The sequence below is a fragment of the Esox lucius genome, chromosome 15 (genome assembly GCF_011004845.1).
Source record: "Esox lucius isolate fEsoLuc1 chromosome 15, fEsoLuc1.pri, whole genome shotgun sequence".
Taxonomy (NCBI): Eukaryota; Metazoa; Chordata; class Actinopteri; order Esociformes; family Esocidae; genus Esox; species Esox lucius.
Genome location: NC_047583.1, coordinates 19,911,655 through 19,925,279, shown reverse-complemented (window position 1 = coordinate 19,925,279; position 13,625 = coordinate 19,911,655). Strand labels below are relative to the sequence as shown.

The 13,625-nt window shown below is 42.0% G+C and overlaps 2 protein-coding genes across 3 annotated transcripts in view; one reads left to right on the top strand and one right to left on the bottom strand.

Moving 5' to 3' along the window:
- Nucleotides 1-175: 175 nt before the first annotated feature.
- gcfc2 (GC-rich sequence DNA-binding factor 2) lies at nt 176-9,428 on the bottom strand. Its single transcript, XM_010878588.5, has 18 exons — nt 9,028-9,428; nt 8,442-8,537; nt 7,210-7,380; nt 6,575-6,817; nt 6,146-6,255; nt 5,941-6,068; nt 5,601-5,784; nt 5,360-5,483; nt 5,092-5,155; nt 4,670-4,746; nt 4,081-4,280; nt 3,383-3,527; nt 2,981-3,102; nt 1,725-1,801; nt 1,534-1,600; nt 798-944; nt 504-637; nt 176-392 (listed from the first exon to the last, which is right to left on the bottom strand). Exons 1-18 carry the CDS (start codon nt 9,341-9,343, stop codon nt 272-274), a joined length of 2,526 nt encoding a protein of 841 aa, XP_010876890.2. The 5' UTR covers nt 9,344-9,428; the 3' UTR covers nt 176-271.
- Nucleotides 9,429-12,927: 3,499 nt separating this feature from the next.
- itsn2b (intersectin 2b) overlaps nt 12,928-13,625 on the top strand; it is a 33,076-nt gene continuing 32,378 nt past the window's right edge. For both annotated transcript variants that reach the window (XM_034297354.1, XM_029125722.2), the window contains exon 1: nt 12,928-13,158. The gene's annotated coding sequence lies outside the window, so the exon portion shown is untranslated. The remainder of the gene's footprint in view (nt 13,159-13,625) is intronic.

Here is a 13,625-nt window from a genome sequence, read left to right as displayed (position 1 = left end):
TAAAAAAAATACTTCCTTATTTGTTCCTCTTATACAGACACATGGACATATTAAACAAATGTTTACAAGGTCAGATGGATGCATATTCATTCTTGGGATGAAGCTACAAATCAAACTTTTTCTGAAAGATGTAACAGAGGCAAAAAAATAATAGTTGCAGATAAACAAGGCCAAATATACAAAACAGACATTTTATATTTATTTTTTTAAAAGACCAGTTAAAAATTATACAAAATTACAAATGACATTCTATGGTTGACAAAGTAGGAGACTAATATGATAAGTTGAGTGTGTCCACGAGGTCTTTGTAATGATATTTGTCTGATATCGTTGCCACCTTGTCCCAGGCCATGATGCTCCCCAGAACAGTCAGCACATCGCTTACCATGGCCCTACAGGAAACAAAAACCCCATTACATACAATAGAATCAAAGTACCCTGAACATTTCCCCATGATTCTGCCTATATCCTAAAGGTAAACAGAGATCCGTAGGCAGTGATACCGTGTGTTGGGGTGGTTAGGCTGCTGTTTGCAGACTGAATGGACTGTCTGAAGGAGATGTTCACTGAACGACTTCAGCTCTGAGGGACAGGAGCTCAGGTCTTTAAACCAGGACTGAGGAAAATACATTGCAACCTGCACAAAGAGAGGGAGACAAAGTTAAACTCTATTACATTTTAGAAGAACTTGAATGACACCCCTTCAATAACTGGTTGACGTCAGAGTGAACCCTAGCAGACACACTGAAACCTGCAGAGACAATACTTCATTAGAAACAAGCAATACACAGACACACCTTTTTACATTTGCGGACAGAGTCCAGGCAGTGGGTCTCATTGAGTAGGGTCATCATGAGGTAGCGGTTCAGGAGTTTGTCCAACATCAGCTCTTTCAGAACGTGTTCAGGTAACAAACTATTCCACTGGGCCATGTTACCTAAGAGCTGATCCACAAGATCGGAGACCAACAACAGCTTTTCGTTACAAAGATAGACAGAAAAGCATTCTAGATTCAGATGGTATCTGCACTTAGTAGCACACACAGAGCAGTAGCTGACATCCTCTCTTAAATCACTCAGCGTTTCCAGATCTCAGCGTTTCCAGTACCTATTAATATTACTTGCAATATGAATTAAATACTTTTCCCATCATTTCCAATCAATGGTTAAAAAAAAGCTGCTTTTTTTTGTGTGTTTAGGGCTGGTATTGTTGTACTTCAACCACAGAACACTGTTGGTGTATACAAATATAAGAAAGTGACCACAGACTGGCCTGCCCATCCTTTACAAGATTACTGATTGGCCAGCCCCAACTGCTGACATAATTTTCCAGAGCATTTTTCAAATTATCTGTTTGAGAATATTTTGCAAAAATACAAGCATAGGGCAAGGTCACAACACTATTGGTGTACAAGTTAACAGAATATTACAGGGCATTTCTTTTTAACTTCACTATCATCAGAGGTTGTCACTACAGTACACAGCCCCTCTCTGCTCTCTCTTGGAAAATTGTCAAATAAGTATAGTTACGTACCTTCACAGCTGTCCAAAACTGCTGGTCTCTGAACCTCCTCTGGGGAGATGACTTGTCGTCTAAAAACCTGTCAAACCCCAGGAAGTTATGGTAAAGGGAGCTAATCTATGACACGCTTGCTGTTAACACATGAACTGGAAAATATCCAACTGCATTAAAATGAAAAAAATACATGTGGTGGATACACTCACTTCTTAGGGTAAAGAGGAATGAAGATGTCATCATCCACAAAACTCCTCAATCTCTCACTCACAGCTTCTAGAAAAGCCTGGGAAGAGGACAGAACGAGAACCAGGCTAATTTGCATTGTGGCACACAGTGTGTTAACATAAATGTAACGATACATACATTTTCAAGGCATTTTAATGATTTATTGAACAAGTATAAAAAAGGCAGCAGAGAGTTTTTGCTGGAAGAGCAGTGGGCCAGATTCAAAGCCACGCTGCAGCATGCCTCACGCTGCAGCATGCATCAACTCAGAATGCCAGACCAACCAAGACAACCACATGAAGTTGGTTAAGGTTCAAAAAGTTCTTTCACTGTTCAGACTACAGCCAGTCACTAGTGTGTACTTCATGACCTCAATTCAACGTTTACATTTTTGTCATTTAGCAGACTCATATCCAGAGCAACTTTAAGTATGAATTGGGGTTAAGTGCCTCACTGAAGACCACAACTACAGCAAAGTTTCACCATGTAGATTCAAAGCACCAACTATTCTGTGACCAGAATACTGGGTTGGGTAAATCTTTTTCAAGTATTGTATTTATTTGTATCAGAGACTCAAATCTAGATTGGTATTTGCTTGAACAACTTTCTTAGAATGGCTGTGATATGGTAGAACGTATAATACTAGCAGCACAAGATCCTCACAGCAGTACTGCAGCAGGAAATCTGCGCCACACAGACCAGATAACAGCATGCAAGCCTCCGGCTAATGTGGGCAGACAGGCAGGCTCCAACCCAGTTCTGATAACACACTGCAACAAAATCTTTCTTCCCGTAGCTCAACAGTACCAGATATCTAGTTCGCTACCCTTCGCCTGGTTAAGACAAGGAGCTGAAAATTAGTAGGTATTGATTTGAGTTTAATAGTTGAACTACAGTTGCCCTAAATACATCTAATTGGTTGACTTGCTAAACTATCCTACGTTCCACCATGAATCCCATTGGCAGGTTATCCTGACAAGTCTGCCTCTTTATTCTAGCTCTCACAGTTAAAGATTATTAATGAATGGATAAGAAGGGAAATCATTTGTTTAGGCAACACCTGGTTCACTCATAACAACTAGGGCCGGGTTGTATTTAATGTGCTGTAGAAAATGCTTTAGTTGGAAAACAGAAACTATAATAACATTTTTGAGGAGCAGTACTGTCCATGTGACTGTCAGGAAGCAGTACTGCTGGACCATGGGCTCAGCACTGAGAAAGCAGTTTTAACGGTCACCTTGACTGGCTTGCTCTGTTCTCCCTCAAACAAAGAGTAGTCTTCCTGCAGCCTGCAACACAATGCAGACAGACACAAAGACTGACGGCTGGACAAAGGGTCCCACACCAACTCCACAAAACCTGAGAAACCAGAGGGGGACACATTAAAGTGAGACACACTTCCAGAAAACGACATGCCCAGTCAGTTCATCGAAAACATTGAGATGTGCACGTCAGTTATGTTAGTGAATACGGGTGGAAATGCACACACGTGTGCGTCTTAAGATCCTGGGATATTTGGTCGATGCTCACAAAGTATATTATTATTGTTAAAGTTTAGATGTTGTGTTCAAGTTAAGTTTAGTAAAACACTTTCAAAAAAGGCATGAGATTGTGTTAGAGCACGTGTGAACGGACTGACCTTGTATCTTGGGCAGCAGAGTCTTCTCTATGATAGCAGGCTGTGTTTTCCGGTCCGTGTGCTCTGCCTCCTGGTATCCCTGTCCGTGACAGAAGGTCTCCACAGCAGAGAACCACGGCAGAGCTTCAAAGTCCTCCGCAGCAGCCTGGCTCACGCAGGGACAGGAAATGGGACTGTCACTTAAAATGCACCCACACACCCAATATGACAACAGATACCAAACATTCTAGAAGACCTATTGGACTCTTTGCACGGCACGGATATCGTAGCCTATTTATGAAATTGTATTGAAAAGGTGTTGGGTTATAATACACAATCATAGAAAACCACAGAGAACAGTCCCATTAGATAAACAACAAAAAATGGCTACTACAACTCACCACTGACAGGGCTCCCTGTGTTTGCAAACAAAACCCCTACAAGCCACCCAGAATGCTGAGGCCAGCCTGGTATTCAACAGTTTCTAGTTATCAAACGTCACCCAATCCAACATGCATTCCACTGTTCTCAACACAACACACAGTTCTCAACAAGCTCCTAAAAGTCAAGGCATCAAGCTTGGATTAGGAGCCCATCATCTGATAACAGAAACCCCCAGGGCTCCCAGTTCTTATATAACGACCGATTCTGGTGAAAACTGGTCCAAACTGTAAGACTTACCACCAGAGCTGGGTTTGTTAAAAGGGAGTGTGCCCTACCTGTAAGGGGTTCCAGCCTATCAGCTGGTGCCTGATGAGTGGGTTGAGTAACTTTGGCAGACAGAGGCTGATGTAGGCAGAGTGGTAGGTCTCTGAGAAGGCTCTCCTCCACTCGTCGAATCGAGACAGAACTCTCTTCACATCCCAGAAGTCCTCCTGCACGTCGCTGAACACACCCTGGCACCGCACCATGATCGCCGCTGGGTAAAGACAGACCAGTGGAAACACGGTCAATTCTGAGAGCACGTGTCGTGGAAATACAAGGCGCTGAATTTATTCAGACAACTAACAGCTGCATGGAAATCAGCATCTACCAAAGTAGATAGCCGAGTTAACCAGAGTTGGATGTAGACCTGAGTCGAATAAACAAGAACAGGTTAAACGAAACATTAATAATACACACTAGCATTACTTTTCTAAGGAACGTGATAAATCTATGAATTTAGGAGATTTCTTATTTGAATTTTCCATGTGTTCCATTTCTCAATATAAATGCTTCCGTTAATTAAATGCTGATCTGAAATCAAGCTGTCTCAAAAACACAAGGAGGACACTGGTTCACGCCAGCCTGGGCACCAACAACCCTTACCTCGCTCCTTCTGCACTTCGGCCTCTTCCTCAGGTGAAGACTTACTGTCGGGCAGCAGGCATTCATTGTCTTCCTCACTGGAAAGAGATAATCAGAGCACATGCTAGACCATACTAACTGGTGGAAAAACATTTTGTAATACGTGAATCTAAATGCTGAATGGCGTTAGGCAGCACCTACTGGAGGAACTTCCTATGGAAGCAGCAGATGAGGTGCATGGAGCAGAGTGGTACCATAAACAAACCCCTACACTCGAGCTGTGTTCCAATGGAAACTTATTTCCCAGCTTCAGAAGTCAGACTATTCATCTCTGTAATCTTTAAACACCTAACACGGGTGGGTGACTTCATTGTTTAACTGTGATTTTATTGGCCAATTAAAAAAATGATCAGTCAACACAGTGCACAAGTGTTCTCACTCACCTTTTATTTGGCTCTTCATTCTCGCTTTTCTCTGAGCCACCTTCATCAGGTGGATCAGTGGCATCTACAGAGAGGAGGTTCAGGGGCAAGTGTGAGACAAACCTTAAACATCCCCCGAATCTACAAGTAATTAGGAGAGCAGGAGGAGGTGAAAAATGTTGGAGATTTCACATCCCGTCTTTCAATGATTAGCACCGCCCGGAGTGAGTACAAGCCCATGTTAGCAGATGGACAAAGACATGCATGCGCCCAGACTAAAACCACTCACAGCTGAGCTGCTGTAGGCGAGATGACTCCTGATGCACGGCCTCCCGTCTCCTTGACAACAGCGCGTCTGCCTGTTCAGACAGCAGAGTGTGCATGTCCACCTCAACGCTGTTGATCTCCACCACCTAAATAACATCATAAAATGTATTTTTTACTTTTGTTTCATTCGAAATTTCAAAAACCTAGCACACATTCAGCACCAGAGTGTGCTAACTGACACTTCAACCCGGAAGCCCCCTGACCTTCTCTCGCAGACATTCCACTAGATTCTGAACGTAGGCGTTGGTGGTGCGGTAGAACCGTAGCTGGCTGTCGGCGGAGCCGCTCTCAAGGTTCTCCAGAGACGTTCTAGAGCTTTCCATGTCCCACTCCATCCTCCGCAGTTCTGCCTCGTGCGCCCTGTGGACCTCCCGGAGATCAGACAGCCTGATGGAGGGGAGGAAAGCAGGGACGGAGTCAGGGGAAGACAGCCTAAGGGAGACCTCCTCCAGACATCTGGCCATGCATCTTAGGCACTTAACATACAGCATCGAGAGGCCAGTGTCGGGACGGCGAGCAGAATAAATAAATCAGTTAACGCACTTTCCAGCGATCCTCTTTTTGACCATGCTGAGGCTGACAGGAGGCAGACACTCTGGGATGTCTACTCTCTGCTTCCGCCTGCTCCTGCTGCTCCGCACAGAGCCGCTCCCTTCACTGCCTGACGGACTCTGGGGGGGGGGGGGCAAGAGTTAGACAACTGGTGGTGGAATGACAGAGATGCAGCAAAGGGTTTAGCATTACATACCTGCTCCCCGGGCTGTCTCTTAACGCCCTTCCCGATCTGTTGCTCTTCCCATAAGGTGTTGTCTTCTCTCTCCTGGTCATCGGAGCCACTGTCATCACTATTACTGGCTCCTGTAGTAACACAGGCAGGAACTGAGCCACAGAACAGACACAAAAAAAAAGAGGAAGACAACCTCCCTCTCCCTCTAGTGTTAACATGGACTACGAAGTCGACTCAGACAACCGAATCCAGCTCCCCAGCCAAAAAGGTGTTCAGTGTTAATACTCATCCAACACTATCCAACCAATGCTTACATCATCCAGGGTTTGATAGTTGATATTGTTATTTGTGTCCTGGACTAATTTTGTGTCTCAAAACAACTAAAACGTTCACCGGTAAACCCAAGACTAGTCATGCTATTTTCTCCTCCTGTTCCCACTCCTCTCTCACCCATCTTCTCTGCAATCCGTTCCCTGATGGTTTTAGACCGTGGGGCGAACTCGATCCTGCGCTCGTGGTCGTCGGGCTCGTCGTCGTCACAGTTGTCATCGCTGCGTTCCTCGAGGTCCTGGTGGTCCGGCGTCCTTGGGGAGCTCTCACCATTTCTCCCCAGGGAGATGTAGTCTGTCTGGGCCCTGGCCTGCTGACGGCGCCTCCTGGCAGCCTGGATACTCCTCGCATCTGGGATCACCACTACACAACAACAGATGGGATCTCATCCAAAGCTGCCAACAAGATTTCTGCCATTGAGCAAGGCACTTAACTCTTAGAAATTTACTAAATAAATCACTCTGGATAAGAGTGTCTGATAAATACTAGTCATTTTATGCTTTATTGGGCAGGAGTGGTCAAAGGGAGATGTTTTTGCCGAATGTGCGGTAGGTCAGACTAGAACACACGCTGCAGCAGAAATGATGTTAACCAGATGCAGTGGGTTAGATCACTGGACCACCCTAGCTAAAATAACACCAATGTAAAATGATTAACAATATGGCAATTAAAAATTAAACACTTGGATTGTAGCTCTGATTTCACATAGAGCCTTCCCTTCAGAGACCATGCCCAGATATTACTGTGATACTGACCTGGTTTATGTTTCTGAGTGGAGGACTTGGAGGAGCTGCTTGACACAGAGGAGGCAGAGCTGGACATGGTCGACTTGTCATCTCCGTCACTCTCTGGGGACAGTTCTTCTCCTGAGACGTCGCTATCGGACCTCTCTCTTGGGGACGCCACCACAGTCACATCTCTCCTTGCTGGAGTCAACAGAGACATAACTATAGCGCAGTTCTGCAGGCCATATCGGTGACGGCAGAATACACTTTGTTCTAGTGGAAATTAAAGTTGTGACAAACACACTGTGGTCCCTAAGCATTTGGACAATTAAATTATGTTGTTTTGGCTCTCTATTACAGCAGGCTACATTAGATTTGAAACATTGACTAAGAGGTTAGAGACCAGACAGTCAGCGTTCATTTGGGGGAATTTTCATTCATAAACCATAAACTGTGCAAGAATAACCACAACCAGATATAGCCAGAACACTTGGTGTCTAAGTCCATTGTTTGGTACATTGTTAAGAAGCAAGAACGCACTGGGGAGCTCAGGAATAGCAAATGACCTGATAGACTACAGAAGACCACAGTACAGGATGACCGAATAACGCCTTAAATTATGAAGAAAACACCCTTTTCAAATGTTGAACAGATTAATAACACTCAAGGATGTAGACATAGCTGTGACAAAGAGTAACAAACACAAGACTACAACATACCACAACAAGCAAATCACTGGACAGCCTCAGGAACAGAAAAGCCAGGTTACAGGTTTTTAATAATGTACCAGAGTGAAGGAGAGAGGAAAGCACAGAGAAAGCATACCACCTCATATTTGATTATATGGAGGAGGTAGTGTTGACTGGAAATGGCTCACTTGTCTTCATTTGACTGCATTAGAAGCAAAAAGATGAATTCTGAAGTGTACAGAAACCTGTTCAGGTCCAACCAAATGCCTCTAAACGTAGACAATGACCCAAAACATACTGCCAACAACACCGAGGAGATTTTCAGCGCCATTAAGCTGTCAGTTAAAATTTTGGACTGACCAAGTCAATCACCCGGATTAATCAAATTTAGCATGCAATTCAGTCTGCCAAAGACAAGACAGAACTGCCCCAAAACTAACAGATACTGAATTCCTATATGGTTTACTGTTTGTTATAAGACATAGAAACCCTAATTTTAAGCTAACTACAGTCTAAACTTATTTCACTGTTCAAATACTTATGGACGACACTGTAAAAGCTGATGTTCTTTACCATTAATGTTGGACGTCTTTGCAGGGGAAGCTTCTTTCCTTCTGGCTTGGAAGACCACAGCCTTCTCTGACGATTTCTTCAACTTGAACTCAGATACTTAAAATGAAGAGAGGTTAAATGATCAAATATGTTTATGATGAACTATTATAGATCTCTGAATGAAGACAACGGGTTTACTACACTTGCGAAAACCCCAGGTCAATCTCAAGAGCTCTTTTCTCTTAAGTCCTCCCTCCTCAGACCCCTTTGAAAGTATGCCGAAGTAACTCTCCTCGGATCTTCCCTTTCAACGCGTTATGAGAAGGCAAGGAGAGAGGAATCAAGAAAATATAATTGAGATTCACCCCTCTCCTGTTACCTACATCTGCACAATGGAACTACTGTAGACGTGAAAGGAAAGTCCGGGAAAATACATAGTGCTGGCATTTATCTTGCCTATGTTTCTATAGCAAACCACAGTAACGAGGAAGGACAAGTGGGAGGACGCTTGTTTATGAAATGTACTAACCACCTGTAAAGACTGACGTTTGAAATACGCACAAGGCCTGTGCTTCACTAACAGCATAAAAGAAAAGCCAATGCCTACCATCCTTATCATCAGAGAAGCTGAGAACATTTTCTTTCTTCTGTCGTTCATCCTTGCACTCTTTGCTGTGATGCGATATTATAGTATTTGAGAACGTTTCATGAACTTCTCCCACGTCTTCAGAACTCGAGTCCGACTTGTTTCGTTCTCCCTTCGAACTAAATTTGACCCCCCGGTTATGCGGCAACGTAGAGGGTTTCGTTCTATCAGCGGACGCTTGTGTTCTACTTCCATCGGATTCTCCGTTCTGTTCATCTTCGTCAGTTGATTCTCCCTTTCTTTGCCTAAAATTTCTTCGCGGTTTCTTCTTGAACATATTTTCAGGGCAGGAAGAACAGAGACATGTAAATAAACTGCAGTACGGTACGTCGTAAATGAGTTTGAGATGAGGTAAATCTGTCGCGATATTCTTCTTCTTTTGTGGATTTGTAACGGTGGTTTCCGCCGGTTAATACCCAACACTATTGGTGCATTACCGCCTCCTACTGTGTAGGAGTGTGGGCCAGCTTCCATTTGAAGTCAAACACTTCCATTAGATTTTCCATAACCTGCCCATTTCCATCCGCCTGTAACCACCCCAAAGTGCACTGTGTGCATTAAAATCCTGACGCCGCAATCTTCTTTCCATGCTCTCCTGGGACCATTAAGTCAACAGAAGGAGCCTGTATATGAAAGTCTACGAGTAAATGTGAGGTAGGTACAGTTGCACAGACAGCCAGTATGGGATGTGTGGACTAGTTTGCACACCAACGTACTATGCATTTTGGCTACAGGCTTTGAAGATATCTTTGGGTCTGTGTTTAGAAGAGGAACTGGCCTTTTTGATCTTAGCTCTTCCATGTATCTTCCCTTTGTATGAATACATGTAATGACCGGTTCATCCAGTCTAGTAGGAAAACCGTATAAACTTTCCAGGGCATTCAATCTGGACTGGGTGCCTTGCCAATTCAAGATTTGGATTGTTTCTGTATTTCAACCAGAGAGGACGTCTCACTGCATTTAGAAAACCAGAAACCCCCTGTAGAGCACATATACCTGGATGAACCAAAGTTGTCTACCATTAATCTAAGATAAAACAGAGATTATTGTGTTTGGCAACAAAAAGAAAATAACTATTGTTAGTAAAGAGCTGGATTCCCGGGCCCTAAAAACCAGGGACCAAGTGCGTTATCTTTGTGTTTGGATAGACTCAGACCTCACATTTATCAGTCATATCAAAGTGGTCACCAAAACCGCATTCTATCATCTTAAAAATATTGCCAGAATCAAGAGCTTGGTGTCCCAAAAAGACCAAGAGAAGCTCATCCATGCTTTTATCTCTAGTAGGGTTGAATACTGTAATGGCCTCTTTACTGGACTCCTGAAAAAGACTGTAAAACAGCTGCAGTTCATTCAGAATGCTGCTTCTAGAATGTTGACCAGGACCAAGAGAACAGAGCACATCAACTCCTGTTCTTAAATATTTGCACTGGCTTCCAGTCAGTTACAGCATAGATTTTAAAGTGGTGCTTTTAGTTTATAAATCTCTGAATGGTTTAGGACCCGAATACATTTCTGATATGTTTGAAGAATATAAACCAAGCAGGGCTCTTAGATCCATGAACTCAGGTCAGCTAGTAGAGACCAGAGTCCAAACTAAATATGGTCAAGCGGCATTTAGCAGTTATGCTGCACACAACTGGAATAAATTACCAGAAGATCTTAGACGTGCCCCAAAACGTATCAATTTTTAAATCCAGGTTAAAAACACTTCTCTTTTCACGCGTCTATGACTGAGTGCTTAAACTTAACCACACTGTTTAGCCTTACAGCTTTTATAGCTTCCAATGTTTTTATCCCATTGTTATTCTATTTCTATTTTCTTATTCTATGTTTTATTATTATGCTGTTGATTTCATGTTTTCATTTGAGTATTTGTTTTTATGCTATTGTATTTTTATATTTTTTTCTCTGTAAAGCACATTGATTATTATGATGTATTTTATATTTCTCTCTTTCATTTATTTTCTTTTGTTGTCATTCTATATCTGTTTTGTTATCTTTTACCAATCGTTTTCCTGTAATGCAAGTTCTGGTGCTATCAGCGGAATAACCTCTGTGTAAATGTACAATCTGCGGATGACGGATAATGCAAGTTCTTGTGCTGCAGTTTAGACATCGATGTAGGATATTATCTCACAAAAGGACGAACGAGTTTATCCAAGGCCTGGAGCGTGAGGATTGAGATACCAGGGTGGTTCACTAAACAGTTATGGTAACTGTAATTCATTGAGGATGAATATAAAATGCATGTACAGACATGGGTAAAACATTGATGCAAAGATTAGGGACTAACTGGTTCATTCAAGCACTGGAGTGCAAGGATTGAGATACCACGGTGTTGAAGTTCATGTACAGTCCCCCTGGAGACAGCCAGGTTAGAGAATTGTAACAATTTGACTGTTTAAATTTGATTACATTTTTATATTTTTCATTTCATTGTAAAGCACATTGAATTGCTTCTACTGTGTGTATGAATTGTGCTATATAAATAAACTTGCTTTTATATTTCAGGGTGGGGAGATTAATTTCCATCAGGAAGTTCTGTATATTGAAATGCTGGCTTTATAAATGTCTACAGGGAATTTTAAAACATATAAGGTAGTTTGCCATGCACAAATTCTACCCTGCTGAAACAATTAAAAGCAGCTGCCTAGCCAAATAGGTTATGAGGTTTGTAACCAATTTAAAAATATACTTGTAGGTTACAGATACATTTGAAAAAAGATGTTAGCAAGAGACTGTCCTACTGTAATATTACCTTACAGTTGTCATTTTTTGGTTCCTCCATAGTTGAATGATGACAATTTTCCTTATCTAGTAAGTCATTTTTTCTTTTCAATTTCATACATTTAGCCTTATGTTCTAAATGCCTATAATGCAGCCCTTCACATAAGCCGTACGTATTTTTCATAGTAAAGATGCGGAACAGTCTATGTTGTCTCAAAGAAAAACGTAATTTGGTCTACAACAACCAGATTGGTCTGAAATATATCTGATACCAGGGCTAGGATTTTTCTACAAAAGTTAGAATGATCTATGTTTGGGACATGTTTGGGAACTTTAGTTCCTCTCCGTATCAAAATTGCCACTGACACAATACAGCACTATCTTAACCCTCCTCTGATTTTACTGGATTTGATGAATAGTGTAGAAGAGAGAACCACCCCCAACATGTTTCTTTCTTCTCATCAATACTTTTATACAGGGGATTTACTTTCATGCCTTTCTTTAGCCAGGAAAGCTTTCACAATCCTATGTATTAAGTTTTAATACCAGTACTTCAGATAACTGTGATCAATCATATGAATAATTAAACTCATGGGAACTACTGAGACTAAATAGGAGTAAAACTAAATAAGACTGTTTTCTTAGCCTTTTATTGTTTGGTTAACCTCATTTTCAGCTGATGAGCAATTCCTTTGGGAAAAGTGTGGTTCCTATAATTGAAACTCTGTTCCTGTCTACTATTCGAAATGTATCTAATAACTGCAACTCCAAACTGGATGTCTAGTGGATGTGGCTGCTTGGATTGGGAACTCGATATTCTCATAGACGTACATCTTCGATCACTTAACTCTCCTGAAGTACAACCCATAATAATTGCACAATAACTGACCGCAAAACGTCATATGGGTATAAAATACATTTTAGTTTCGAAACATTTGGTCAAACGTATTTTGTATTTGACAAATTGTGTAAATAAAACTGTTGTGTTCTGTCTGACAAAATTTGACATAAAAAAAAGATGTTTGCTCAAATGAATACCTTTAATGCGTTTACGGCAACCACGCGCGCTCCCGGCCGCTTGCTCCTCCCAGAAAGTCCCAGTCAAATGTAGCCAGGCTCGCGCACGGTGCACTGCCAGCGACTGCCAGTTGTCCAGCACCCTCATGTCAGCCATGTTATTCTTCTGACCCAGCTGTCAGCAACAGGTCCTATTTACAGAACTACAAATTCCTTTTGTAATAACTGTTTTCTACCAAAACGAGACTTCTGCGAAACGCCAGGAAGACTTTATCTGGGTGTAAAGTATTTTCCCCGAGGAAAGAGAAGAGAAAGTTTATGTTTTATGCTCGGTGATGGCGAGAGGTAAGCAACGTTAGCCACCCGAAACTGCATTGCTTTCCATGCGAGCCCATGTTATTTTTGCTGATGTACGATGTTACTAGATTGTAAAAGTATAATCACACCTTAAATACGATATTTATCGGATTTACCCAACCACATAGCAAGCATAGTAATCATTTTTAATTAAGCCTTTATATGTTTATCCGCTGAATTATGTAACGTCTAATGGTCATTGAATCTAGTGTGCACTCGCATACACACTTGTTAGAACTTTCAAGTACTAGTGTACTGTAAGTTAAAGAAAAAAATTGACTTTGCTTCTATCATCAAATCAGTGTTTTCCCGTTGTACTTAAAAACGCATTTCAGGCTTAGAACTCCCGTATTCTTTGAACCAAACTTGTTGAACAGGTTGTAAACTTGTCTCTCTTGCTTGAGACGAGTCGAGTGCAGGGAATGTACAGTAATCATTAAGGGATGCGAATGCGA

Excerpts from the sequence above, each read along its gene's own strand:
- gcfc2 (XM_010878588.5), bottom strand. The coding sequence starts at position 9,343 with ATGTTCAAGAAGAAACCGCGAAGAAATTTTAGGCAAAGAAAGGGAGAA. Across the intron at positions 6,818-7,209 it reads CACTCAGAAACATAAACCAG|TGGTGATCCCAGATGCGAGG; the intron begins GTCAGTATCACA and ends GTTGTTGTGTAG. Across the intron at positions 3,103-3,382 it reads TCTGCTGCCCAAGATACAAG|GTTTTGTGGAGTTGGTGTGG; the intron begins GTCAGTCCGTTC and ends CTGGTTTCTCAG.